The sequence below is a fragment of the Oncorhynchus clarkii genome, unplaced genomic scaffold (genome assembly GCF_045791955.1).
Source record: "Oncorhynchus clarkii lewisi isolate Uvic-CL-2024 unplaced genomic scaffold, UVic_Ocla_1.0 unplaced_contig_544_pilon_pilon, whole genome shotgun sequence".
NCBI classification, from domain to species: Eukaryota; Metazoa; Chordata; class Actinopteri; order Salmoniformes; family Salmonidae; genus Oncorhynchus; species Oncorhynchus clarkii.
This window is the reverse complement of record NW_027260840.1, coordinates 224,418-251,614: the sequence shown is the minus strand read 5'-3', so window position 1 is coordinate 251,614 and position 27,197 is coordinate 224,418. Positions and strand designations below refer to the sequence as shown.

At 42.8% G+C, this 27,197-nt stretch overlaps 1 protein-coding gene across 1 annotated transcript in view; it reads right to left on the bottom strand.

Moving 5' to 3' along the window:
* LOC139401884 (sarcalumenin-like) overlaps window positions 1-22,456 on the bottom strand; it is a 35,924-nt gene extending 13,468 nt beyond the window's left edge. Inside the window, exon 1 of the mRNA XM_071145884.1 lies at window positions 22,336-22,456. Within this exon, the coding sequence (XP_071001985.1) occupies window positions 22,336-22,393 (58 nt within the window). The 5' untranslated portion in view covers window positions 22,394-22,456. The remainder of the gene's footprint in view (window positions 1-22,335) is intronic.
* Window positions 22,457-27,197: the final 4,741 nt, after the last annotated feature.

Genomic DNA, 27,197 nt, shown 5'->3' with positions numbered 1-27,197 from the left:
TAGCAGATGTTATTGGTCACATACACATGGTTAGCAGATGTTATTGGTCACATACACATGGTTAGCAGATGTTATTGGTCACATACACATGGTTAGCAGATGTTATTGGTCACATTACACATGGTTAGCAGATGTTATTGGTCACATACACATGGTTAGCAGATGTTATTGGTCACATACACATGGTTAGCAGGTTAGCAGATGTTATTGGTCACATTACACATGGTTAGCAGATGTTATTGGTCACATACACATGGTTAGCAGATGTTATTGGTCACATTACACATGGTTAGCAGATGTTATTGGTCACATACACATGGTTAGCAGATGTTATTGGTCACATACACATGGTTAGCAGATGTTATTGTGAGTGTAGAAATTCTTCTGCTTCTAGATCCAACAGTGCAGCGGTATCTAACAGGTCAAATCTAATAATTCCACAACTAAACCAAATATCTAACAAATTCCACAACTAAACCAATATCAACTAAACCTAATACACACAATCTAATAAAGGAATGGGATGAGAATATATAAGTATAAAATATATAGATGAGCAGTGACAGAGTATAAAATATATAGATGAGCAGTGACAGAGTATAAAATATATAGATGAGCAGTGACAGAGTATAAAATATATAGATGAGCAGTGACAGAGTATAAAATATATAGATGAGCAGTGACAGAGTATAAAATATATAGATGAGCAGTGACAGAGTATAAAATATATAGATGAGCAGTGACAGAGTATAAAATATATAGATGAGCAGTGACAGAGTATAAAATATATAGATGAGCAGTGACAGAGTATAAAATATATAGATGAGCAGTGACAGAGTATAAAATATATAGATGAGCAGTGACAGAGTATAAAATATATAGATGAGCAGTGACAGAGTATAAAATATATAGATGAGCAGTGACAGAGTATAAAATATATAGATGAGCAGTGACAGAGTATAAAATATATAGATGAGCAGTGACAGAGTATAAAATATATAGATGAGCAGTGACAGAGTATAAAATATATAGATGAGCAGTGACAGAGTATAAAATATATAGATGAGCAGTGACAGAGTATAAAATATATAGATGAGCAGTGACAGAGTATAAAATATATAGATGAGCAGTGACAGAGTATAAAATATATAGATGAGCAGTGACAGAGTATAAAATATATAGATGAGCAGTGACAGAGTATAAAATATATAGATGAGCAGTGACAGAGTATAAAATATATAGATGAGCAGTGACAGAGTATAAAATATATAGATGAGCAGTGACAGAGTATAAAATATATAGATGAGCAGTGACAGAGTATAAAATATATAGATGAGCAGTGACAGAGTATAAAATATATAGATGAGCAGTGACAGAGTATAAAATATATAGATGAGCAGTGACAGAGTATAACATATATAGATGAGCAGTGACAGAGTATAAAATATATAGATGAGCAGTGACAGAGTATAAAATATATAGATGAGCAGTGACAGAGTATAAAATATATAGATGAGCAGTGACAGAGTATAAAATATATAGATGAGCAGTGACAGAGTATAAAATATATAGATGAGCAGTGACAGAGTATAAAATATATAGATGAGCAGTGACAGAGTATAAAATATATAGATGAGCAGTGACAGAGTATAAAATATATAGATGAGCAGTGACAGAGTATAAAATATATAGATGAGCAGTGACAGAGTATAAAATATATAGATGAGCAGTGACAGAGTATAAAATATATAGATGAGCAGTGACAGAGTATAAAATATATAGATGAGCAGTGACAGAGTATAAAATATATAGATGAGCAGTGACAGAGTATAAAATATATAGATGAGCAGTGACAGAGTATAAAATATATAGATGAGCAGTGACAGAGTATAAAATATATAGATGAGCAGTGACAGAGTATAAAATATATAGATGAGCAGTGACAGAGTATAAAATATATAGATGAGCAGTGACAGAGTATAAAATATATAGATGAGCAGTGACAGAGTATAAAATATATAGATGAGCAGTGACAGAGTATAAAATATATAGATGAGCAGTGACAGAGTATAAAATATATAGATGAGCAGTGACAGAGTATAAAATATATAGATGAGCAGTGACAGAGTATAAAATATATAGATGAGCAGTGACAGAGTATAAAATATATAGATGAGCAGTGACAGAGTATAAAATATATAGATGAGCAGTGACAGAGTATAAAATATATAGATGAGCAGTGACAGAGTATAAAATATATAGATGAGCAGTGACAGAGTATAAAATATATAGATGAGCAGTGACAGAGTATAAAATATATAGATGAGCAGTGACAGAGCATAAAATATATAGATGAGCAGTGACAGAGTATAAAATATATAGATGAGCAGTGACAGAGTATAACATATATAGATGAGCAGTGACAGAGTATAAAATATATAGATGAGCAGTGACAGAGTATAAAATATATAGATGAGCAGTGACAGAGCAGCTAAGATGCAATAGATAGTGAAGGATAACAGTACATATGAGATGAGTAATGTGAGATATGTAAACATTCTTAAAGTGGCATTATTAAAGTGACTAGTGCTCCATTTATTAAAGTGGCCTATATCAGTTGTACTGCAAGCACCTTTCCTCAAACTCAGCCACAGGCTGAGTAGCTACCATACAAGTCCTCTCATAGACGCTGCAGGCTGGATATTCATAGATATTCCTGTCCATCTGTCTCCCAGGCCCAGAGAGATACCGGTCTATCCGTCTCCCAGAACCAGAGAGATTCCTGTCTATCTGTCTCCCAGAACCAGAGAGATTCCTGTCTATCCGTCTCCCAGGCCAAGAGAGATACCGGTCTATCCGTCTCCCAGAACCAGAGATATTCCTGTCTATCTGTCTCCCAGGCCCAGAGACATACTGTAAGTGGAGAGAAGAGGGGATGTTGAATGAGAGATATTTATATCCAGTTACATGGCTGTGGGATGAACAATTCCTCCAGGAGGGTTACATTTAGAAGTGTCCCCATTCATTAGCATTCTAGCATTCTGTGTGTGTGTGTGTGTGTGTGTGTGTGTGTGTGCGCGCATGCGTGCGTGCGTGCGTGATTTCCACATTTGAATGTCTATGTTATTTATTGCATTTGATCACAGCTGCTACTACAGTATGATCAGTTCTTTAATTAGACTGACTGCTGAAAATACAGGTTTGTTTCACGTAGCCATGGTTTCACAATACCACCATAGATAGTGTTTGTGTGTGTAGTGGGGGAAACCCCAGTTTCATAACAACCTGGGACAGGAGTGTGCACGCACGCACACACGCACGCACACACTCTCTCTCTCTGCTACACACCCTAACAACCTCATTGTCATAAAGAGGGGAGAACACGTCAGACTTTCTCTACCCCTCTGCTTCACCTCCTCCAAATATAACCCTCTGTTGTAGACTTATCAGCCTGTTAGGACTGTCCTTGTGTGCCCATTACCCAGGAACAACCATCATTTTATGGCCCCTGACTGTACCGTACAGGGGCCACTAGGGGCCCACAACCAGGTCAGGTTACACAGCAGCACTACAGCCATAGAAATATAACTACTAGAACAGGTTTTCCCATTCAAGTCAATATTCTGTGATGGGTGGACCAGTGGCCATATTGACTGTACCCACAGGAGTAATACCATGTCAGCCATATTGAATGTACCCATTCTGAGGTGGTCGGAGGGGCTTTGACTGTTCTAGTCATTTTTATTTGATTTATTTTTTACCCTTTTTCGTGGTATCCAATTGTTAGTAGTTACTGTCTTGTCTCATCGCTGCAACGCCAGTACAGACTCGGGAGAGGTGAAGGTCGAGAGCCATGCGTCCTCCGAAACAACCCAACCAAGCCGCACTGCTTCTTGACACAACGCACATCCAACCCGGAAGCCAGCCGCACCAACGTGTCGGAGGAAACACCGTACACCTAGCGACCTGGTCAGCATGCACTGCACCCGGCCCGCCACAGGAGTTGCTAGTGCCAGCCAAACCCTCCCTAACCCGGACGACGCTGGTCCAATTGTGCATCGCCCCATGAGCCTCCCGGTCGCGGCCGGCTGCGGCAGAGCCTGGACTCGAACCCAGAATCTCTGGTGGCACAGAGATCACAGCGCCACCCGGGAGGGATGTAATTATATTTCTATGACTACAGCTACAGAGCAGAGCTATATTTATGGGCAACTGGGATATCACCCTGATTCATACTGCTACACCCAGGGGGTCGTGAAACTCGGATGCTGCCTTCGTTGTTGGTCCTATCACGGGGAGATCGGTATTTGACTCTTATTCGAGGTATTTAAATTTATAAAGTCATTCACAAGTTTCAGAAGTTGGAAGACACCCAGGTGATAGGTGGCCATGCTGGAGTACTCATACACACATCTACGTGGCGTAGTCCAGTACCTATCCACCCTTGGCTGCTTGACACATAGGCCTCCAGTAAAACAGTTACAGTGGATGGCATTTTTATGTTCTGAATTGCTCAGTGTCTAAGACGAAGTGTAAAGCTAATTTATACCGAAAACCACACCCTAAACTATATGAACAGAACAGACTGCACCCTAAACTATATGGACAGAACAAGCTACACCCTAAACTATATGGATAGAACAAACTACACACTAAACTATATGGATAGAACAAACTACACCCTAAACTATATGGACAGAACAAGCTACACCCTAAACTATACGAACAGAACAAACTGCACCCTAAACTATATGGATAGAACAAACTACACCCTAAACTATATGGACAGAACAAACTACACCCTAAACTATATGGATAGAACAAACTACACCCTAAACCATATGGATAGAACAAACTACACCCTAAACTATATGAACAGAACAAACTGCACCCTAAACTATATGGATAGAACAAACTACACCCTAAACTATATGGACAGAACAAACTACACCCTAAACTATATGGATAGAACAAACTACACCCTAAACCATATGGATAGAACAGACCACACCCTAAACCATATGGATAGAACAAACTGCACCCTAAACTATATGGACAGAACAAACTACACCCTAAACTATATGGATAGAACAAGCTACACCCTAAACTATATGGATAGAACAAACTACACCCTAAACTATATGGATAGAACAAGCTACACCCTAAACTATATGGATAGAACAAACTACACCCTAAACTATATGGACAGAACAAACTGCACCCTAAACCATATGGATAGAACAGACCACACCCTAAACTATATGGCTAGAACAGACCACACCCTAAACTATATGGCTAGAACAAACTGCGCCCTAATCTATATGGCTGGAACAGACCACACCCTAAACTATATGGCTAGAACAGACCACACCCTAAACTATATGGCTTAGAACAAACTACACCCTAAACTATAGGAACAGAACAATGGATGCAAATTCTCTACTGCATTGTTTCTCCTTCATAACTGAACATATTAACAAAGGATTTACCTAGACAGTAAACAGAGAAGATATTTATTGTTATTTTTAACTGAATCACCTAAATAACACAAAGTCATAAATTACATTCTGTCAGCCAGTACTGTTCATTTTCACATGTCAATCAGTCATGGTTACCAAAATTGTACCTCCTAAAAATGTTGTCAGAATGAACGTGAAAAAGCCAGACATCAAGTTCTCTTCCCTTCAAACATGATCAGACCACATGCATTCCTCTGTACTTCCCCCTCAGTCCAGTCACCACCAAATGTTCGCCCACAAACGTAGAGCAGAAAATGTTCCAAAGCTCTGGCCCTGGGAGGTATAATGTTGGAGATGTCTGTCCAGATCAAGCTGAACCAAGGATCAAAAGAAATAAAATCTAGTAATATTGCTCTTGGCATGGTTTTGTCATCTGAGCTGGAAACTAAACTACGAGGAGGGGCGTGGGCCTGGAGAATGGAGGTCATGCCAGGTTGCTTGTGTAATTGTCACAAATCACACGGCTGGTGGTGACCGATGTGGGGCAGAGGCTCAGAGAAGACCTCATCAATAACTGGACCACAAAACTGGTCCCATAAGTCAGACTTGGTCAAAGAGGAGAGACTATTTTTGTACAGCTGTTGGTCAAATCAAATCAAAGTGTATTTGTCACGTGCGCCGAATACAACAGGTTCACCTTAGAGTGAAATGCTGAATACAACAGCTGACTTACCAACTAACCAACAGAGCAATTTCTAAGTAAAAAAAAGAAGGTATTAGGTGAACAATAGATAAATAAAAACAGTAAAAAAGAATGAAAAATAACAGTAGTGAGTGTATATACAGTAGAGAGGCTATATACAGTAGAGAGGCTATATACAGTAGTGAGTGTATATACAGTAGTGAGGCTATATACAGTAGTGAGGCTATATACAGTAGTGAGGCTATATACAGTAGAGAGGCTATATACAGTAGTGAGGCTATATACAGTAGTGAGGCTATATACAGTAGTGAGGCTATATACAGTAGTGAGGCTATATACAGTAGTGAGGCTATAACAGTAGTGAGGCTATATACAGTAGTGAGGCTATAACAGTAGTGAGGCTATAACAGTAGAGAGGCTATAACAGTAGTGAGGCTATAACAATAGTGAGGCTATAACAGTAGTGAGGCTATAACAGTAGTGAGGCTATAACAGCAGTGAGGCTATAACAGTAGTGAGGCTATAACAGTAGCGAGGCTATATACAGTAGTGAGGCTATATACAGTAGTGAGGCTATATACAGTAGTGAGGCTATAACAGTAGTGAGGCTATATACAGTAGTGAGGCTATATACAGTAGTGAGGCTATATACAGTAGTGAGGCTATAACAGTAGAGAGGCTATAACAGTAGTGAGGCTATAACAGTAGTGAGGCTATATACAGTAGTGAGGCTATATACAGTAGAGAGGCTATATACAGTAGTGAGGCTATATACAGTAGTGAGGCTATATACAGTAGTGAGGCTATATACAGTAGCGAGGCTATATACAGTAGCGAGGCTATAACAGTAGCGAGGCTATATACAGTAGCGAGGCTATATACAGTAGCGAGGCTATATACAGTAGTGAGGCTATATACAGTAGAGAGGCTATATACAGTAGTGAGGCTATATACAGTAGTGAGGCTATATACAGTAGCGAGGCTATATACAGTAGCGAGGTTATATACAGTAGCGAGGCTATAACAGTAGCGAGGCTATATACAGTAGCGAGGCTATATACAGTAGCGAGGCTATGTACAGTAGTGAGGCTATATACAGTAGTGAGGCTATATACAGTAGTGAGGCTATATACAGTAGTGAGGCTATATACAGTAGTGAGGCTATAACAGTAGAGAGGCTATAACAGTAGTGAGGCTATAACAGTAGTGAGGCTATATACAGTAGTGAGGCTATATACAGTAGAGAGGCTATATACAGTAGTGAGGCTATATACAGTAGTGAGGCTATATACAGTAGTGAGGCTATATACAGTAGCGAGGCTATATACAGTAGCGAGGTTATATACAGTAGCGAGGCTATAACAGTAGCGAGGCTATATACAGTAGCGAGGCTATATACAGTAGCGAGGCTATATACAGTAGTGAGGCTATATACAGTAGTGAGGCTATATACAGTAGAGAGGCTATATACAGTAGTGAGGCTATATACAGTAGTGAGGCTATATACAGTAGTGAGGCTATATACAGTAGCGAGGCTATATACAGTAGCGAGGTTATATACAGTAGCGAGGCTATAACAGTAGCGAGGCTATATACAGTAGCGAGGCTATATACAGTAGCGAGGCTATGTACAGTAGTGAGGCTATATACAGTAGTGAGGCTATATACAGTAGTGAGGCTATATACAATAGTGAGGCTATATACAGTAGCGAGGCTATATACAGTAGTGAGGCTATATACAGTAGCGAGGCTATAACAGTAGCGAGGCAATATACAGTAGTGAGGCTATATACAGTAGTGAGGCTATATACAGTAGCGAGGCTATATACAGTAGCGAGGTTATATACAGTAGCGAGGCTATAACAGTAGCGAGGCTATATACAGTAGCGAGGCTATATACAGTAGCGAGGCTATATACAGTAGTGAGGCTATATACAGTAGTGAGGCTATATACAGTAGCGAGGCTACATACAGTAGTGAGGCTATATACAGTAGCGAGGCTATATACAGTAGTGAGGCTATATACAGTAGTGAGGCTATATACAGTAGCGAGGCTATATACAGTAGCGAGGCTATAACAGTAGTGAGGCTATATACAGTAGTGAGGCTATATACAGTAGTGAGGCTATATACAGTAGCGAGGCTATAACAGTAGCGAGGCTATATACAGTAGTGAGGCTATATACAGTAGTGAGGCTATATACAGTTGTGAGGCTATATACAGTAGCGAGGCTACATACAGTAGTGAGGCTATAACAGTAGCGAGGCTATATACAGTAGTGAGGCTATATACAGTAGTGAGGCTATATACAGTAGCGAGGCTATATACATTAGCGAGGCTATAACAGTAGTGAGGCTATATACAGTAGTGAGGCTATATACAGTAGTGAGGCTATATACAGTAGCGAGGCTATAACAGTAGCGAGTTTATAACAGTAGCGAGGCTACATACAGTAGTGAGGCTATATACAGTAGCGAGGCTATAACAGTAGCGAGTTTATAACAGTAGCGAGGCTACATACAGGCACTGGTTAGTCAGGCTGATTGAGGTAGTATGTAGATGTATTGTAGGTATGGTTTAAATGACTATGCATATATGATGAACAGAGAGTAGCAGTAGCGTAAAAGACGGTTTGGCGGGTAATGGGTGGGTGGCGGGACACAATGCAGATAGTGCGGGTAGCCAATGTGCGGGAGCAACGGTTGGTCGGGCTAATTGAAGTAGTATGTACATGAATGTATAGTTAAAGTGGCTATGCATATATAATAAACAGAGAGTAGTAGCAGTGTAAAAGAGGGGTTGGGGGGAGGGCACACAATGCAAATAGTCTGGGTAGCCATTTGATTACCTGTTCAGGAGTCTGCTGTTGGTCAAGTTTGGTCATTTGAATAGAAATTCAGCCCTATATGTGAGAGGGGATTTTATGTCATCACTGTACATGTGGAGCACACAGAGTATCCCTTTTAAAGGATTGTGACATTCCGGGAACATGATCCCGTCTAGTACATATTACAGATGGACACAATCTGAAATACATATATTACAACATATGTAATAGGAGTGTCATTACACAGTATAGAGCTTTATAACCTGCCTTGAGTGTCAAGGCAACACAACTTTACTTCAGCCATAATGACTGCTCCTTGTGCTCATTTAATTGAGCAAAAACATAAACAACACTATATTTAGTTGTTTTAATTTTCCTCAGTTGGGTGTACATTTGATTTGAGACATAGAAAAATGCACACGATCTACATGAATAATGAATCATATGGAAATCAGACTATCACATTTGCGTCTTCATGTCTGTAATTGAAACCATTCAATCACAAATCAGTATTTCTCACATTTAACATCATTCTAACACATATCTTGAATAACAACAGATTTAAGCTATCAAGTGACTTCCACAGTCCAGTGATCTTTAACAGAAATACTTGGAATGAAAGTAGAACATCTAAGCCATGTAGGATCCCCGGGGCAGTCGACCAGCTGGATCTCAGGTTTAAAGTTCCAGAAGAAACCAGCCAGGATGAGGATACGTGACCTTCTAAACTCCCCTCTCCACTTAGCTGGGGTGGGGGGGGAAATCCGCCTCACCCCTATCATTCAACACCTCACCCCCAACACTGCCCACATGCCCCCAGGCGCTAAAGAGATCCTCTGGCTAACTGGACTGTTCCTTGGCTACACCAGGGTCATGTTCATTAGGGCATGCAGCGTTATCCGTTTCAAAACATTCTGCAACAGAAAATGAAAATGAGTGTTTCTTATTGGACAAGGAAGTACCTTTTTTTGTCCACTTTTTCTGTTTGGTGCCTAATGAACACAACCCCGAGTCATGATACCAACCATGGGAGGACTGAGCCTTCCTGGTGGGCATGGTGTTGAGGCCAAAGGCCTGGACCTCTGACTCTAGTTGCAAGACTTGGACTCAATCCACAAGATTATTGGCCAAGTCTCAAAAGAAAGCTGCATCAAATGACCCAGAACAACGACGTAGTGGCCACTGGGCATCGGAGTTATTTGTTAACTAGCTCCTGCAGTTAGCATATTTTATTGACATTTAGACTGTTGATGATTTTCATTTTCAAATGAACATACTCAACAGCATCAGCTCTGATTGGGAGTCGTAGAGTACATCTGCTGTTAGAAGGTACGGATGGAACTGTGTTTACACTGAGCAGACATTAAAAACGGCAAACATCCGTTAAGCTTTTAGTGCAGTGGGCTAAATCAGGGTCACACAGAGTGTTTCTTGGCAGTCTTAAACACATCTACAAAACTATCCACCTCACACACATGGCTACGGGCTAAAAATAAAAAGCACCTGTACCATGTCAGATACAGAGTTGAAATGTATTCCATTTTGAGTTTGCATCCCAATAGTACACTTTATATACATCACAGTAGACTGAAATATAACAAAACCGTGTGAAATACAAACACCGGATTTTCTAAGTAGAAAAAAAAATGTTTATTAATTATGAAATTATGAAAAATTTGAATAACATTCCACCCATGAGGCCACTAGGTCATTTGACTTCAGGAAAGAGCTACTACCACATAAAACCCAGAGGAACAGGTGTCCCATGTTAAACATACAAACACACTCCTCCTATAGACACAGGCCTCGTGCTGCTTTGACTCCGCCTCCCTACGCTCTCCACCAGTGTCAACTGTTGAATGGCAAAGACAGACACTGTAGCATTGTGTCCACTCTAACCAAGGGAAGTGATTACGGGGGGCCTTGAAACTGTCTTGTGCCAGAGTAAGAAGGGAGAGGATAGTGAATGCTACAACACGCCACAGCAAATAATTGTTATGAGCATATTCTACCGCTCAGACTTAAAATGAATGCTAGACAGATGCTCCTTTCAGCGCCGGTAGGCTGCTGGTGGCAGCGCCATGGTAGTGATGACACATGCTGCCTGGTTAAGGCTTACTTCTTCACTGCCCATGATAGTGGAGTCAACCTGCTAAAAATAAAGACTGCACAATGTTGCTCTCAGCACGGCCCAAGAACAACCAACAACCAAAGGTTAGCAGGGTGGAACAAAGGGAGGATAGGACAAAATAGTGCCTTTCAACAGCTTCAACAACAATAGTGTATTGTATCTGCATAAAGAGTGTCTTTGATAGTCTGACACCTGGTACAGAGATCTGTTAAAGTGGTCTGGTACAGAGATCTGTTAAAGTGGTCTGGTACAGAGATCTGTTAAAGTGGTCTGGTTGAGGCCTGTTAACGTGGTCTGGTACAGAGATCTGTTAAAGTGGTCTGGTACAGAGATCTGTTAAAGTGGTCTGGTACAGAGATCTGTTAAAGTGGTCTGGTACAGAGATCTGTTAAAGTGGTCTGGTTGAGGCCTGTTAACATGGTCTGGTACAGAGATCTGTTAAAGTGGTCTGGTACAGAGATCTGTTAAAGTGGTCTGGTACAGAGATCTGTTAAAGTGGTCTGGTACAGAGATCTGTTAAAGTGGTCTGGTTGAGGCCTGTTAAAGTGGTCTGGTACAGAGATCTGTTAAAGTGGTCTGGTACAGAGATCTGTTAAAGTGGTCTGGTACAGAGATCTGTTAAAGTGGTCTGGTACAGAGATCTGTTAAAGTGGTCTGGTACAGAGATCTGTTAAAGTGGTCTGGTACAGAGGCCTGTTAAAGTGGTCTGGTACAGAGATCTGTTAACGTGGTCTGGTACAGAGGCAAGTTACAGTGAATGAAGATCGGTGAGGCCTGGGGATGTCTGTGAGTCTCCAGACTGGCTAACACTCTAGGTCTTAAAATAGAGTGGATAATTCTCTGCCCCCCTCCTCCTTCCATCCCCTGACCCATTGTAGGGCTATTTCTGGCCACAGGGGGTACCAGCATCAACCACTTTAGCACCTGTTGCTACCACCCAGCAACTGACCATGCCCTGCACAAGCCTCTGTGTCCAGCCATGCTCCCCTGACCCCTGACCCTGGGATGTGTTGTTGTCAGCTACATGTCAGCCATTTTTGTTAGAAGCCCGGGAATGAACCACAGAAACTCTATATTAAATAGATGTTCTTATTTTTTTCCTTAACTTTTTTGGAATAGGAGTTGGGCCTAACTTCACTAATTTTACAGTCTATAATGATCATTCACAGAATGACTTGTCTCTGTTATCGATGACACTAGATCAGTGTCACATGGGTTTGACAGTCATGTGTGGATCAGAGTATTCCATCCATGGAGATGAATAGTGTGGTTAATAATGATCTCTTGGTAATGAGAGTGTATTTTAGATAGTGATGCTGCTCCTCTCTGATGGAAATCCCCTGGCCCGGTGTAAAGGTTGCCTGAAACTCCCCGTGGCCCAGAGTAAATCCGCAGGGTTTAAAGACGTAGCGGGCTAATCATGTCAACGCTAATTTAATTGACCTCTGCTCCCTGGTGGTGCAGCAAGCACAGCATAACTTAATCTGGAGGTTGTACACTGATATTAGATGTGTATGAGAGCACACACTCAGACACGCACTATAGCACACGCACGCACGCACGCACACACACACACACACACACGCACGCACGCACACACACACACACACAGCACGCACGCACGCACACACACACACACACACACACACACACACACACACACACACACACACACACACACACACACACACACACACACACACACACACACACACACACACACACACACACACACACACACACACTCACTCACTCACATGGACAAGACACTGCAATCGAAGCAGGACGTTTACAGATTTTGGGGGGGTTGTATAATTTTATTTACACAACATGCCTACCACTTTGAAGATGCATAATATTTTTTATTGTGAAATAAATAAGAAATGTGACAAAAAAACTGAAAACTTGAGCTTGCAAAACTATTCACCCCCCAAAGTCAATACTTTGTAGAGCCACCTTTTGCAGCAAATACAGCTGCAAGTCTCTTGGGGTATGTCTCTCTAAGCTTGGCACATCTAGCCACTGGGATTTTGGCCCATTCTTCAAGGCAAAACTGCTCCAGCTCCTTCAAGTTGGATGGGTTCCGCTGGTGTACAGCAATCTTTAAGTCATTCCACAGATTCTCAATTGGATTGAGGTCTGGGCTTTGACTAGGCCATTCCAAGACATTTAAATGTTTCCCCATAAACCACTTGAGTGTTGCTTTAGCAGTATGCTTAGGGTCATTGACCTGCTGGAAGGTGAACCTCCGTCCCAGTCTCAAATCTCTGGAAGACTGAAACAGGTTTCCCTCTATTTAGCGCCATCCATTATTCCTTCAATTCTGACCAGTTTCCCAGTCCCTGCCGATGAAAAACATCCCCAACGCATGACGCTGCCACCACCATGCTTCACTGTGGGGATGATGTTCCTGGGGTGATGAGAGGTGTTGGGTTTGTGCCAGACATAGCGTTTTCCTTGATAGCAAAAAAAGCTTACTTTTAGTCTCATCTGACCAGAGTACCTTCTTCCATATGTTTAGGGAGTCTCCCACATGCCATTTGTCAAACACCAAATGCGTTTGCTTATTTTTTTCTTTAAGGAATGGCTTTTTTCTGGCCACTCTTCCTTAAAGCCCAGCTCTGTGGAGTGTACGGCTTAAAGTGGTCCTATGGACAGATACTCCAATCTCCGCTGTGGAGCTTTGCAGCTTCTTCAGGGTTATCTTTGGGATCTTTGTTGCCTCTGATTAATGCCCTCCTTGCCTGGTCCGTGAGTCTCTTGGCAGGTTTGTTGTGGTGCCATATTCTTTCCATTTTTTAATAATGGATGTAATGGTGCTCTGTGGGATGTTCAAAGTTTCAGATATTTTTTTATAACCCAACTCTGATCTGTACTTCTCCACAACTTTGTCCCTGACCTGTTTGGAGAGCTCCTTGGTCTTCATGGTGCCGCTTGCTTGGTGGTGCCCCTTGCTTAGTGGTGTTGCAGACTCTAGGGCCTTTTCCGAACAGGTGTATATATACTGAGATCATGTGACAGATCATTTGACACTTAGATTGCACACAGGTGGACTTTATTTAATGAATTACAGTGCCTTGCGAAAGTATTCGGCCCCCTTGAACTTTGCGACCTTTTGCCACATTTCAGGCTTCAAACATAAAGATATAAAACTGTATTTTTTTGTGAAGAATCAACAACAAGTGGGACACAATCATGAAGTGGAACGACATTTATTGGATATTTCAAACTTTTTTAACAAATCAAAAACTGAAAAATTGGGCGTGCAAAATTATTCAGCCCCCTTAAGTTAATACTTTGTAGCGCCACCTTTTGCTGCGATTACAGCTGTAAGTCGCTTGGGGTATGTCTCTATCAGTTTTGCACATCGAGAGACTGACATTTTTTCCCATTCCTCCTTGCAAAACAGCTCGAGCTCAGTGAGGTTGGATGGAGAGCATTTGTGAACAGCAGTTTTCAGTTCTTTCCACAGATTCTCGATTGGATTCAGGTCTGGACTTTGACTTGGCCATTCTAACACCTGGATATGTTTATTTTTGAACCATTCCATTGTAGATTTTGCTTTATGTTTTGGATCATTGTCTTGTTGGAAGACAAATCTCCGTCCCAGTCTCAGGTCTTTTGCAGACTCCATCAGGTTTTCTTCCAGAATGGTCCTGTATTTGGCTCCATCCATCTTCCCATCAATTTTAACCATCTTCACTGTCCCTGCTGAAGAAAAGCAGGCCCAAACCATGATGCTGCCACCACCATGTTTGACAGTGGGGATGGTGTGTTCAGCTGTGTTGCTTTTACGCCAAACATAACGTTTTGCATTGTTGCCAAAAAGTTCAATTTTGGTTTCATCTGACCAGAGCACCTTCTTCCACATGTTTGGTGTGTCTCCCAGGTGGCTTGTGGCAAACTTTAAACAACACTTTTTATGGATATCTTTAAGAAATTGCTTTCTTCTTGCCACTCTTCCATAAAGGCCAGATTTGTGCAATATACGACTGATTGTTGTCCTATGGACAGAGTCTCCCACCTCAGCTGTAGATCTCTGCAGTTTATCCAGAGTGATCATGGGCCTCTTGGCTGCATCTCTGATCAGTCTTCTCCTTGTATGAGCTGAAAGTTTAGAGGACGGCCAGGTCTTGGTAGATTTGCAGTGGTCTGATACTCCTTCCATTTCAATATCATCGCTTGCACAGTGCTCCTTGGGATGTTTAAAGCTTGGGAAATCTTTTTGTATCCAAATCCAGCTTTAAACTTCTTCACAACAGTATCTCGGACCTGCCTGGTGTGTTCCTTGTTCTTCATGATGCTCTCTGCGCTTTTAACGGACCTCTGAGACTATCACAGTGCAGGTGCATTTATACGGAGACTTGATTACACACAGGTGGATTGTATTTATCATCATTAGTCATTTAGGTCAACATTGGATCATTCAGAGATCCTCACTGAACTTCTGGAGAGAGTTTGCTGCACTGAAAGTAAAGGGGCTGAATAATTTTGCACGCCCAATTTTTCAGTTTTTGATTTGTTAAAAAAGTTTGAAATATCCAATAAATGTCGTTCCACTTCATGATTGTGTCCCACTTGTTGTTGATTCTTCACAAAAAAATACAGTTTTATATCTTTATGTTTGAAGCCTGAAATGTGGCAAAAGGTCGCAAAGTTCAAGGGGGCCGAATACTTTCGCAAGGCACTGTATGTGACTTCTGAAGGTAATAGGTTGCACCAGATCTTATTTAGGGGCTTCATAGAAAAGGGGGTGAATTCATTGGCCTGCACCCCTTTTCCCTTTTTGATTTTTCTTTTTTTTTCTGAAACAAGTTATGTTTTTTCATTTCACTTCACCCATTTGGACTATTTTGTCTATGTCCATTACACGAAATCCAAATAAAAATCCATTTAAATTACAGGTTGTAATGCAACAATATAGGAAAAACACCAAGGGGGTGAAAACTTTTGCAAGGCACTGTATGTGCAATCTTTACATACCTGAGAGTACTAGAGAATATACTGTAATGTATTGCATACTTTTGTTACACGATACAAATGTACTGTAATGTATTACATACATACTGTTGGTACACTATACAAATATACTGTATTGTATGCTGCATGCACTATTCAAATTACTGCCAGTGCTTTAAAGGTTAGATTCTCTTTATTCTCTGTTATCTGTCCCCCAGTGACCCTTGGACCAACTAAGTTTATGAACTTCATGAACCTCCTCTACAGTACTTGATATGCCCCCCATAAAAATGGAGCATGCAGCCATAGCAGGGAATAACAGGGCTCAGAACTGGTACTTTCACAGTATTGATTGAGAGAGAGATTAATCTGCCACCAGTATCAGGAATATTGTAACATTTCCTTCTGTTGGGGCGCATCAGTGAGATAATAAACTGCTAAAGTTGAGGCATGACACAGAACTTCCCCCAGCCCTGGCCACTAAAGCCTGAAGAACATCAGGACGTGTCTCACCCGTCCCCAAAAGCCCAGAGCCTACACCATCATCGGCAGCTCTACCCGCAGCATTCTGACTGGAAGTGCTGCCTGTTGCCTGTCGGAATGTTTCTCCAAACTGAACTATGGTTGCCTGGCAACAGGCTCAACTAGGACAGACACATGGTCCGGGTGACAGACGTCCTGGGGTTCATATCAGAAGGTTCGCCTGGCGCCTTGGGGGGTTAATTTAGAGAGTGCAGAGGTACGGGGCTGATGCAAACTACAGTAACGACATCCAGAGGCAACAGGCAAGAAGTCCTCTCTCTCTGATCTATATTCTACAGCTCCATGCTGGATGTAGGCTAGAGGGTGTGGAGGATTAGGAGGGGAGGTGTTAAGTCCAGATGTATTTTCTAAAGCTCTATATTCTGGGTAGGGTAGAGGGTTCGATCTATTTTCTACAGCTCTATATTATGCTGGGCTATACACTAAGTGTACAAGACATTAGGAACACCTGCTCTTTCCATGACATAGACTGACCAGGTGAAAGCTATGATCCCTTACTGAGGTCACTTGTTAAATCCACATCAATCAAATCAAGTTGTTATTGTCACATGCTTCATAAACAGCAGGTGTAGACTAACAATGAAATGCTTACAATCAGTGTAAATTTAAGGGGAGGAGACAGGTTAAAGAATAATTTTTAAGCCTGAGACAATTGAGACATGGATTGTGTATGTGTGTCATTCAGAGGGTGAATGGGCAAGACAAAATATGTAATTGTCTTTCACAGGAGGTTGGTGGCACCTTAATTGGGGAGGACGGGCTCTTGGTAATGGCTCGAGTGGAGTAAGTGGAATGTTGTCAAACACATGTTTCCATGTGTTTGATGCCACTCCATTTGCCCCATTCCAGCCATTATCATGAGCCGTCCTCCCCTCAGCAGCCTCCACTGGTGCCTTTGACTGGGGAATGGCAGTAGGTGCCAGGCGAACCAGTTTGAGTGTGTCAAGAACTACAACACTGCTGGGTTTTCCACGCTCAACAGTTCCCTGTGTGAGTCCATGCCCAGATGAAATGATGCTGTTGTGAGGGCAAAAGGGGGTGCAACTCAATATTAGGAAGGTGTTCCTAAGGTTTCTTACACTCAGCGTATGTAGGTTTGAGGGTGAGGATCTATTTTCTACATCTCTATATTATGCTGGGCTATATGTAGGCTAGAGGGTGAGGATCTATTTTCTACAGCTCTATATTATTCTGTGCTATATGTAGGCTTGAGGGTGAGGATCTATTTTCTACAGCTCTATATAATAGGCTATATGTAGGCTAGAGGGTGAGGATGATTAGGGAGGTGCTAACAAGTCTGAAGCAGCTACTCAAGAGGCCGCTGACAAACCACATGACACTCAATGATGCATTCCAAATAAGGGAAAGGGGTTAACTGGTCAGTTGTAGAACCGAATGCATTGAACCAAAATGTCTTACACATAGGGATGCAACGTTCAGGAGTTCTTGTCAAATAGAAATGTAATACACAGAGTGGGCGCTCTCTTCAAGGTGAGAATTAGGCCTGCTCTTTACTTCCTATTTCTATGAGCAACTTTCTGAACATGGAGCGGATTTTCTGACCCTATAACCCCCTTCTAATTGTTGCAACAGAATGTAATGGTCCTTGGGGTATGTTGGTTGTAGTGGTGGTCTGATACTGGTAAAGAAGAAGACAAGTCCCATATCCTATCAGTAGCTGTAAGTGTGGTCGCCAAGCAACAAGCCAGTATCAGGTAAAACTGCCATGTTGGGAACACACTACTTACTACTGGTTGTTTTCACTGTCTTAGGTTTACATTCCTGTTCAGTCTCAGACAGCCCTCCGTGCCGGAGACCAGTTGGCTTACTTCACTAAATGGATGCAGGAGTGATTATGAGAGTGTTTTGGCCGCTCTGAGTGCATTCCAAACAGCCCTCTGTCACCCCCCAACATCTTGATTCAGAATAAGGACCCGTCTAGCCTCATGATAGTTGTGATACAGCCATCTTGGAGAACCAGGTAATTTAATCTGTGTTCTTCCTGGTCAGGTCACATGATCAGGAAACATTCACACTCATATGTCAGGAATCATCACACTCATACTCATGTACATACCTTAAAACACATTTAAAGTCCAATACACAGGGTACACAAGCTCTCTCCATATGTACAAACCCATACATAGACTCCAGACGAAGGGCAAACCAATTGTCAACGTGTGTCAAAAATGGAGACACAGAGTTCATGCCATTTTACAGCTAAAGAACGTTCGAAGGACTCCTGGACCGGGGATGTTTTTAGGGATAAATCTTAAAAGGATTTCATGGCTTAAAGGCTACGCTGGCCAATGTCACAGGCCACAGTGTAAGCACTCTTGGTGACGTGGTTCTGGATGCTAGGAGCTGGCCGATGGAGGGCATGTCCGGGTGGTAATTCCACAGAAGGGGGGCGAGGACCATGAGGATCAGTCTGAGGACACAGTGGAGTGACACGGGATGGGGAGGGGGGGGCACTTTACGCTGGGGTGTTGATCTGACTCTACTCTCCCAGCAGTCCTGTCACTGATCCACAGAGACTCACCAGGTGACCGACCTTGAGGCTGAGGGGACTGAGGGGCTTGTCCAAGAGGGGGAGGAGGGGGTCGGGTGTCCCCACTGCCAGCACTGGAGGGATGCCCCGGGCCCCCGGGCCTACTGCTTGCCATCAATGGGGGACACAGAGGGAAAGATTGCCCGTGTCACCCCATATCTCCTCATACTTCAGGTCGGGCCAAAAGCATTCTGTTTCGTGTTACTTCTCTGATTAGTAGGGAAAGGAAAGGGGGAGACCTGGTCAGTTGTACAAATGAATGACTTCAACTGAAATGTTTCTTCAGCATTTAACCCAACCCCTCTGAATCAGAGAGGAGCGAGGGGCTGCCTTAATCGACATCCACGTCACCCACGCCAGGGGAACTTGCTCAGGGGCAGAACAACAGATTTTTACCTTGTCAGCTCAGGGATTCGATCCAGCAAGTATTATGGCTTCTAGTGTAAACAGTCAGGAACACAGGACAATACAGCAATCAACTGTTAACACTTATCTCCCACTGACTTCAATGCAGAAATCATCCAAAATCAGGATTCTGCTTTAAGTAAGAGAAGAGAAAATTGTCCAGTTAGCACAACAGGAAGACCAACCCTGGTCTGAATGAGCAGAACAGTGTCTGAGCACCACTCCTGGTTAAACAGGTGGCCTGTAGAAATAGCCATTAACATTGTCAGGATAACAAGTATCCCTTTGTAGCAGTGATGAATCCAATTAAAGGAGCCATGTCATTTATAATCATTGCAGTAATATAATTTGCTGATGACATACAATAGCCTAACTGAACATGACAGTGTGGAATTTCCATCTGGACGCTCCAATCTCTTAACCAGTGTATCACTCCAACACTTCCGCTACAGTACAATACTCTTAGTGGTTACCACTACTGTTTCCATGGGCTTTGAAGGACCTCATGCATACCAAGGAAACAACATTTACTGGCAACCATTTAGTTAAATACGGACAACATCCCCACAGTTCAGATTTACAGTGTAATCTAGGCGATGCTAACATGAGCCTAAAGTAGGCTAATGCTAACCTCGTTAGCCCAGGGGAACTTCCTGTCAGTCCTTCTCCACTCATATGAACAAGCCATCCACAGGAACAACAACATCACCCTACAGTAGCGCTCCATGGAATCAGTGTTACACACTAACAAACCTAGCTATAGGAGAACGGGCTCATTGTAATAGCTGGAATGGGATAAATGGAACGGTATCAAACACAGACATTCCCTTTCCAGCCATTACAATGAACCCCTCCTATAGCTCGTCCCACCAGCCTCCTCTGCTAGCATTAGCCACCTTGCTTTGCTATTCAACGCTACATAGCTAGCCACCCACGCTGCTGGACCAGACTAGGCCCAAGCTAAGCTAGCAGGGGTTGTGACTAGAGGGAGTATAGCTACAACCGGAAGTTACTTTCAGTAGCAGGTTAGGAGACCATTTTAACTAACCCTAACCCTTTTCCTAACCTTAACCTAAGTCTCCTAACCTGCCACGCTAATTCTCCTAACCTGCTGTATAAATTCTCCTAACCTGTTACGAAAATTAACTTTCAGCCGTAGCTGTAGTCCCTCTAGTCAGAACCTCTAGCAGGGTCTGTGTGCTCCTGCTCCGGCCTCCTCCCTCCTCCGGCCCCGCCTGACTCGATAATGCATGTCCCTATAAGGCCAGCTGCTGGGAATAAATTGTCATTGGGGTGACAGCAGCTGTGAAGGCAATGTGGCTAAAGGGTAGTGCTGGGTCTGGGGAGGGGTGGAAGGGGGCCGGGGGGAGGGATGGGGGACCTATAGTGGACGGTGTCCGGTTACGGGACGCCTGCCTTCCAATCCTAGACATCTGACAGCAGGCTGGGATTGGGATAGGAAAGCATGTTGCCCTGGTGCTGAGCGGAGCCCAAGGACAGACAAGGGTAACAGGAAGAAACGGTTTTACTTTAGAGAGATCCCTCCACCACATTTCTGGAGAGAGGCTGATCTGGATGTAATCTGGGCATTTTATTTAATCACAAAGGCAGATAAAGCTATGGACAATACATGGAATCACTTGAAAATACAAGTATGTATTATATATGAATCATCCAGTAAAATGTAAAGCTAATCAGTCAATAGATACAAGTATCAAACATGTCCCTACGACATCTACTTGTCAGCAAGGACAGAGAGGGGAGGGAGAGACATTCCAAGAAAGGGAAAGAGAAAGAGAAAAAAGAATCAAAGAAAGCGAGAGAGTGATACAGTGAGGGAATACAAGCTCTTCTCTCTAGTACAGTCTGAGACGTTCCATCAGCTGGTGCCATGCTTTAGGACAGCTGACACACCGTCACCACGCCAAAAGCTTCTGGTTTATTAAAGTCACACCGACTGTGTGTGTGTGTGTGCGTATGACCAATAAAGATCTCGATGAGGTTTAAATAAGAAATATATGCACACACAGTAAAAATAACAAGAGACAACAAGATGTGCCAAGTTGGCACCATTTTAAAATGTGTTTTTCTAAAAAGATGAGACCTTAAAATATTATGTCCTGATTGAACCCAGCATTCTACCACATTTAATTTGAAACCTTTTTAAATAGTGCTGCAGGGTAGTAGAGAGAGAGGGACACGGGTGTCTATGCTCATGCCTGCGTCCAGGTGACCGCCACTGTTTGAAGGACCCCTGCACGTCCTGGCTTAAACTACAACACTAAAAAATATACAAAATCTACATTTCTACAGTACCTTCTCTGTCCCTATAAACCCACACCACTGACTGACAGAACAATCTATCTGCATAGTTGCTAAAAGCCCGAAGAGTAAGACAGTTTAGTCCACTGAAAAGAATGTCTGGAAGTATCGATATAGAGATCTCAGACTTTCCCAGTTTGAATAAAAATAAAGTATGTTGGATCAGTAAAAATGGATCCAGTGTGTGTGTCTACAAGCCAGTAAATTGACTGGACTATGAAAGCATGCAGACAGCCAAGACATCCAACCCAACCATGCCACATCTCATACATTTGATACATGAGCTGTACCCCAGGACATGTACAGTCCAGCACTGTAGTCTTCCAATGACCAAAAGCACTAATAAGCCTATAAACACACACCCATACAACATCTATTCATATCGACATCCACATAAACATATAAAACAGTAGATGAGGTGTGAGGCCCCTTACCTGCTAAGGCCAGGACAAGCAGGCTGAAGAAGCAGCAGATTGAGACTATACCCTTCATGATGGCTGCCAGGAGAACTCTGATAGCCTCACTGACTATATATACCAAGGTAAGAAAGTCAAAGGGTATGAGGTAGCACAGGGGGCGGGACAGAGCGAGAAAGAGAGAGGGCCGTTGGGTGGAGGGTGTGTGTGTGGCAGGCATCACGGGCGTCAGAGCTGCCACACGGGGCCTTGAGCGTAGCGGCAGCTGACTGTCTCTCGTTTAGATAGACAGGCAGTTTGGGCACTGAGGTCAACACATAGGGACAGAGGTTTAGCATTTCCTTGTCAAATCATTTCTCAATTATATTATACAATGGTATATGGATTAAAATGGCATGTAATATTAGATTCTGTACAAACTGGGACTGCTGATACATTCATATGGTTGAATGAGTGGTAAAATCAACTCATTTACATTCTATACCCACTGAGCAAATGATGATCTTTTAGGATTTAGGGATAATTAAAATAATAATTACGATAAACCGTATTCACAAATTACACCCATTATCTGATCAACATGAAAACAGAACAAGCAGCAACGCCTTGTCAACAACAGAATGCAATTAGCAAGTACTGTATCTGTGACAGTTGTATCACTTTTACTACACAAACTATTCACAATAAATCATTTTCATTTAACGAGGTTGATTCTGGCGTTGAAATTAGCTGTCGAACTCACTCTAGGTCTGTTAAAAATAAAGAATTATGTCCATTTGGATGCCATGTTTGGGGGTTATCAATCATAAATGTGACAGAGCTTGACTGTGTGTGCGTGTGTGTGTGTGTATGGGTCTTCTTTGTTTATGGCTGTGTGTGTGTTTGTGTGTGTGTGTGTGTGTGTGTGTGTGTGTGTTGGCTGCCACAGCAAGACCACAGTCACCCTGGCTCTCCAAAACAGCGTGATGGGGGCTTAGTATTTTATCACAGTGAACCAGACACTGTGGTGAAAATAATCTTACAACAACTCAGTCGGAATTAATGTCTAACCGCAAATTAATCCTCAAATATGGTAAAAAAAAAATGGTACTTAAAAATTGATTAAAGCCCGAAAATGGATTTCATTTTTGCTCTGTACTGTACAGTACAATGCCTTCTGAAACTGGAGAAGATGGTGGGCTTTAGTTTGACCATGGTAGTTTGGTGCTGGTTACATGGACTTGTTGTATCACGGGAGGAAATGCATGAACGTGTCTTACACAGGGACATCTCTTTCTTGAGGACATAGGGTACACATTCACCCTCCCTGTTAAATAGAGCGGAGACTTACAGAGTGTGAGTGCTCTATTCTGAACACCACCAGGCATTGGGCAGAGGTAGTAGACAACTAACATATCAAATGTTATTTGTCACGTGCCAAATACAACCTTACAGTGAAAGTCTTACTTGCAAGCCACTAACCAACAATGCAGTTTAAAAAAAATACAGATAGCCTAACAAGTAATTAAAGAGCCAGTAAAATAACAATAACGCTCCAGGGGGGTACCGCTCAATGTGCGGGGGAACTGGTTAGCAGGTAATGTAGGTAGAGTTATAAAGTGACTATGCATAGATGATAACAACAGAGGGTAGCAGCGGTGTAAGGTGGGAGGGGGGGCAATGCAAATAGTCTGGGTAGCTATTTGATTAGGTGTTCAGGGACTTGGGGTTAGGAGCTGTTTAGAAGCCTCTTGGACCTAGACCGCTCTACCGCTTGCCGTGCAGTAGCAGAGAGAACAGTCTATGACTAGGGTGGCTGGAGCCTTTGACAATTTTTAGGGACTTCCTCTGGATGGCAGGAAGCTTGGCCCCAGTGATGTACTGGCCGTTCACACTACCCTCTGTAGTGCCTTGCGGTCAAAGGCCGAGCAGTTGCCATACCAGGCATTGATGCAACCAGTCAGGATGCTCTCGATGGTGCAGCTGTAGAACCTTTTGAGGTTCTGAGGACCCATGCCAAATCTTTTCAGTCTCCTGAGAGGGGAGTAGCTTTGTCGTACCCTCTTTGCGACTGTCTTGGTGTGCTTGGACCATGTTAGTTTGTTGGTGATGTGGACACCAAGGAGCTTGAAGCTCTCTACCCGCTCCACTGCAGCCCCGTTGATGAGAATGGGGGCATTCTTTTTCTGTAGTCCACAATCACCTCCTTTGTCTTGATCACGTTGAGGGAGAGGTTGTTGTTGGCACCAAATGGCAAGGTCTCTGACCTCCTCGAAGTGAACATACAGTCGTGACCAAAAGTTTTAGGAATGACACAAATATTAATTTTCACAAAGTTTGTTGCTTCAGTGTCTTTAGATATTTTTGTCAGATGTTACTATGGAATACTGAAGTATAATTACAAGCATTTCACAAGTGTCAAAGGCTTTTATTGACAATTACATGAAGTTGATGCAAAACGTCAATATTTGCAGTGTTGACCCTTCTTTTACAAGACCTCTGCAATCCGCCCTGGCATGCTGTCAATTAACTTCTGAGCCACTGATGGCAACCCATTCTTACATAATCAATGCTTGGAGTTTGTCAGAATTTGTGGGTTTTTGTTTGTCCACCCGCCTCTTGAGGATTGACCACAAGTTCTCAATGGGATTAAGTGGTGGTCCATCATGCAGGAAAAGGCATTGTTCGTCACCAAACTGTTCCTGGATGGTTGGGAGAAGTTGCTCTCAGAGGATGTGCTGGTACCATTCTTTATTGATGGTTGTGTTCTTAGGTAAAATTGTGAGTGAGCCCACTCCCTTGGCTGAGAAGCAACCCCACACATGGTCTCCGACATCCGACATCCGACGAGCGTCAGAGCCTGTGTAGTATGATTCGCTCTTAGTCCTGTATTGATGGTTCGTCGGAGGGCATAGCGGAATTTCTTATAAGCTTCCGGTTTAGAGTCCCGCTCCATGAAAGCGGCAGCTCTAGCCTTCAGCTCAGTGGGGATGTTGCCTCCATGGCTTCTGGTTGGGGTATGTACGTAGTCACTGTGGCGGTGACATCCTCAATGCACTTATTGATAAAGCCAGTGACCGATGTGGTGTACTCCTCAATGCCATCGGAGGAATCCCGGAACATGTTCCAGTCTGTGATGTCATGTTCCATGTAGTTTAGCATCTGCTTCATCTGACCACCTTAGTATTGACTGAGTCACTGGTGCTTCCTGCTTTAATTTTTGCTTGTAAGCAGGAATCAGGAGGATAGAATTATGGTCAGATTTGCCACATGGAGGGTGAGTGAGAGCTTTGTATGTGTCTCTATGTGTTGAGTAAAGGTGGTCCAGAGTTTTTTTCCCTCTGGTTGCACATTTAACATGCTGATAGAAATTTAGTCCCCGGCTATCCCACACTACATTAATGCCATAATTTACACAAAAATGAAGAGGTTGTTTCTCCCCCTAAAACAAAGACACACAGCACCCATTAGATGTGTGGTGTAAAGTAGATCTCCACAGGTGGTTAGTTACTTACTTCACTGGTGTCGAGCCGCAGCAGGTGAACAACATTGTGAGTCTGTGGCTGGGGGTAGAGTTGGGAAGAGACAGGGGTCTAGCCATTCATGTAGGCAGGATACGTTCCTGTCCTGGCCCTGCAGTGCACTATAGTGCCGGTTGTTCTAAGAGGCACACTTGGGTTCCTCCCTGCAGTTCCTCCATAAATATAGTATCCAGAGAGGATGACCTCCGACCCCAAAGAGAAGACTGGCTCTGGTTGCATGGATGGCCGTGACTGGAGAGGAGCTAAGCATGGTTAATTGACTGAACCTAGCTACTTAACTACCTCAACAAACTCGCCATTTCCCCATGTCCCTTCGGGCCATATCTATGCCAGGATACTGTCCTTCTTATGGGTGACTTTTGTTCTCACCTCTCGGTGTGTATGATGTTCATGTTCTCCAGACTCAGATCTGTCTCGTTTACACATGGTCTGTACATTCTGTGCCTCCGCGACCATGTGCATGTGCTCCGCAACATAATCTCGGAACCTAATCAATCAATTCATGTTATTTGTTTGTTTCAAGACCAAACACGTCCATGGATCATTCTGGGGATACATTGGCCAAATATAAACAAAAACATTTTTGTTGTTGTTGTTTGCTGGGGCGGCAGGGTAGCCTAGTGGTTAGAGCATTGGACTTGTAACCGAAAGGTTGCAAGTTCAAATCCCCGAGCTGACAAGGTACAAAATCTGTCGTTCTGCCCCTGAACAGGCAGTTAACCCACTGTTCCTAGGCCGTCATTGAAAATAAGAATTTGTTCTTAACTGACTTGCCTAGTTAAATAAAGGTCAAATAAAAATAAAAAGTATCCAAATAAAATGCAGATAATGTGGCTGGATCGACCACTAGGAACATCCATCTTCACCAGACCCTGGTCCCTGACAAGGAAACCACTGGACAAAATAAACCGTGGAAGACCAAGGAACACCTAGATGGAAGAACAGAAGTATTCATGGAAAGAAGCAAACAAAATGGTGGAGGTGGAGATCATTCATGGATGACCTCTGCTCACCATGGAATAAAACAGTTGAAGTCAAGTCTGTCACAAGAGACTAGCTCCAACTTCACAGTTTGGTACTATCATGTTTATTTATGTCGTGTTCCCCTGCTCAGACGTTGCATGCATCAACCAATGGTTGTGTGCCACGTCAGACTGTGCCGTCACACACGAGATTGCTAGAACATAAAATACCTATCCAGGCATTGTAAGTTCTGGCATGCTCCAGCAACATCTGTGCAGAGAAACACAACCTTAGTCATTGTGAACATTCTCCACCTCCTGCTGTGTTGACTTGACACTACCCCAGTCTAGAATGTGCTGATTGTTTTGTGTGTATTCAGACCAGTGTGTATTTTGT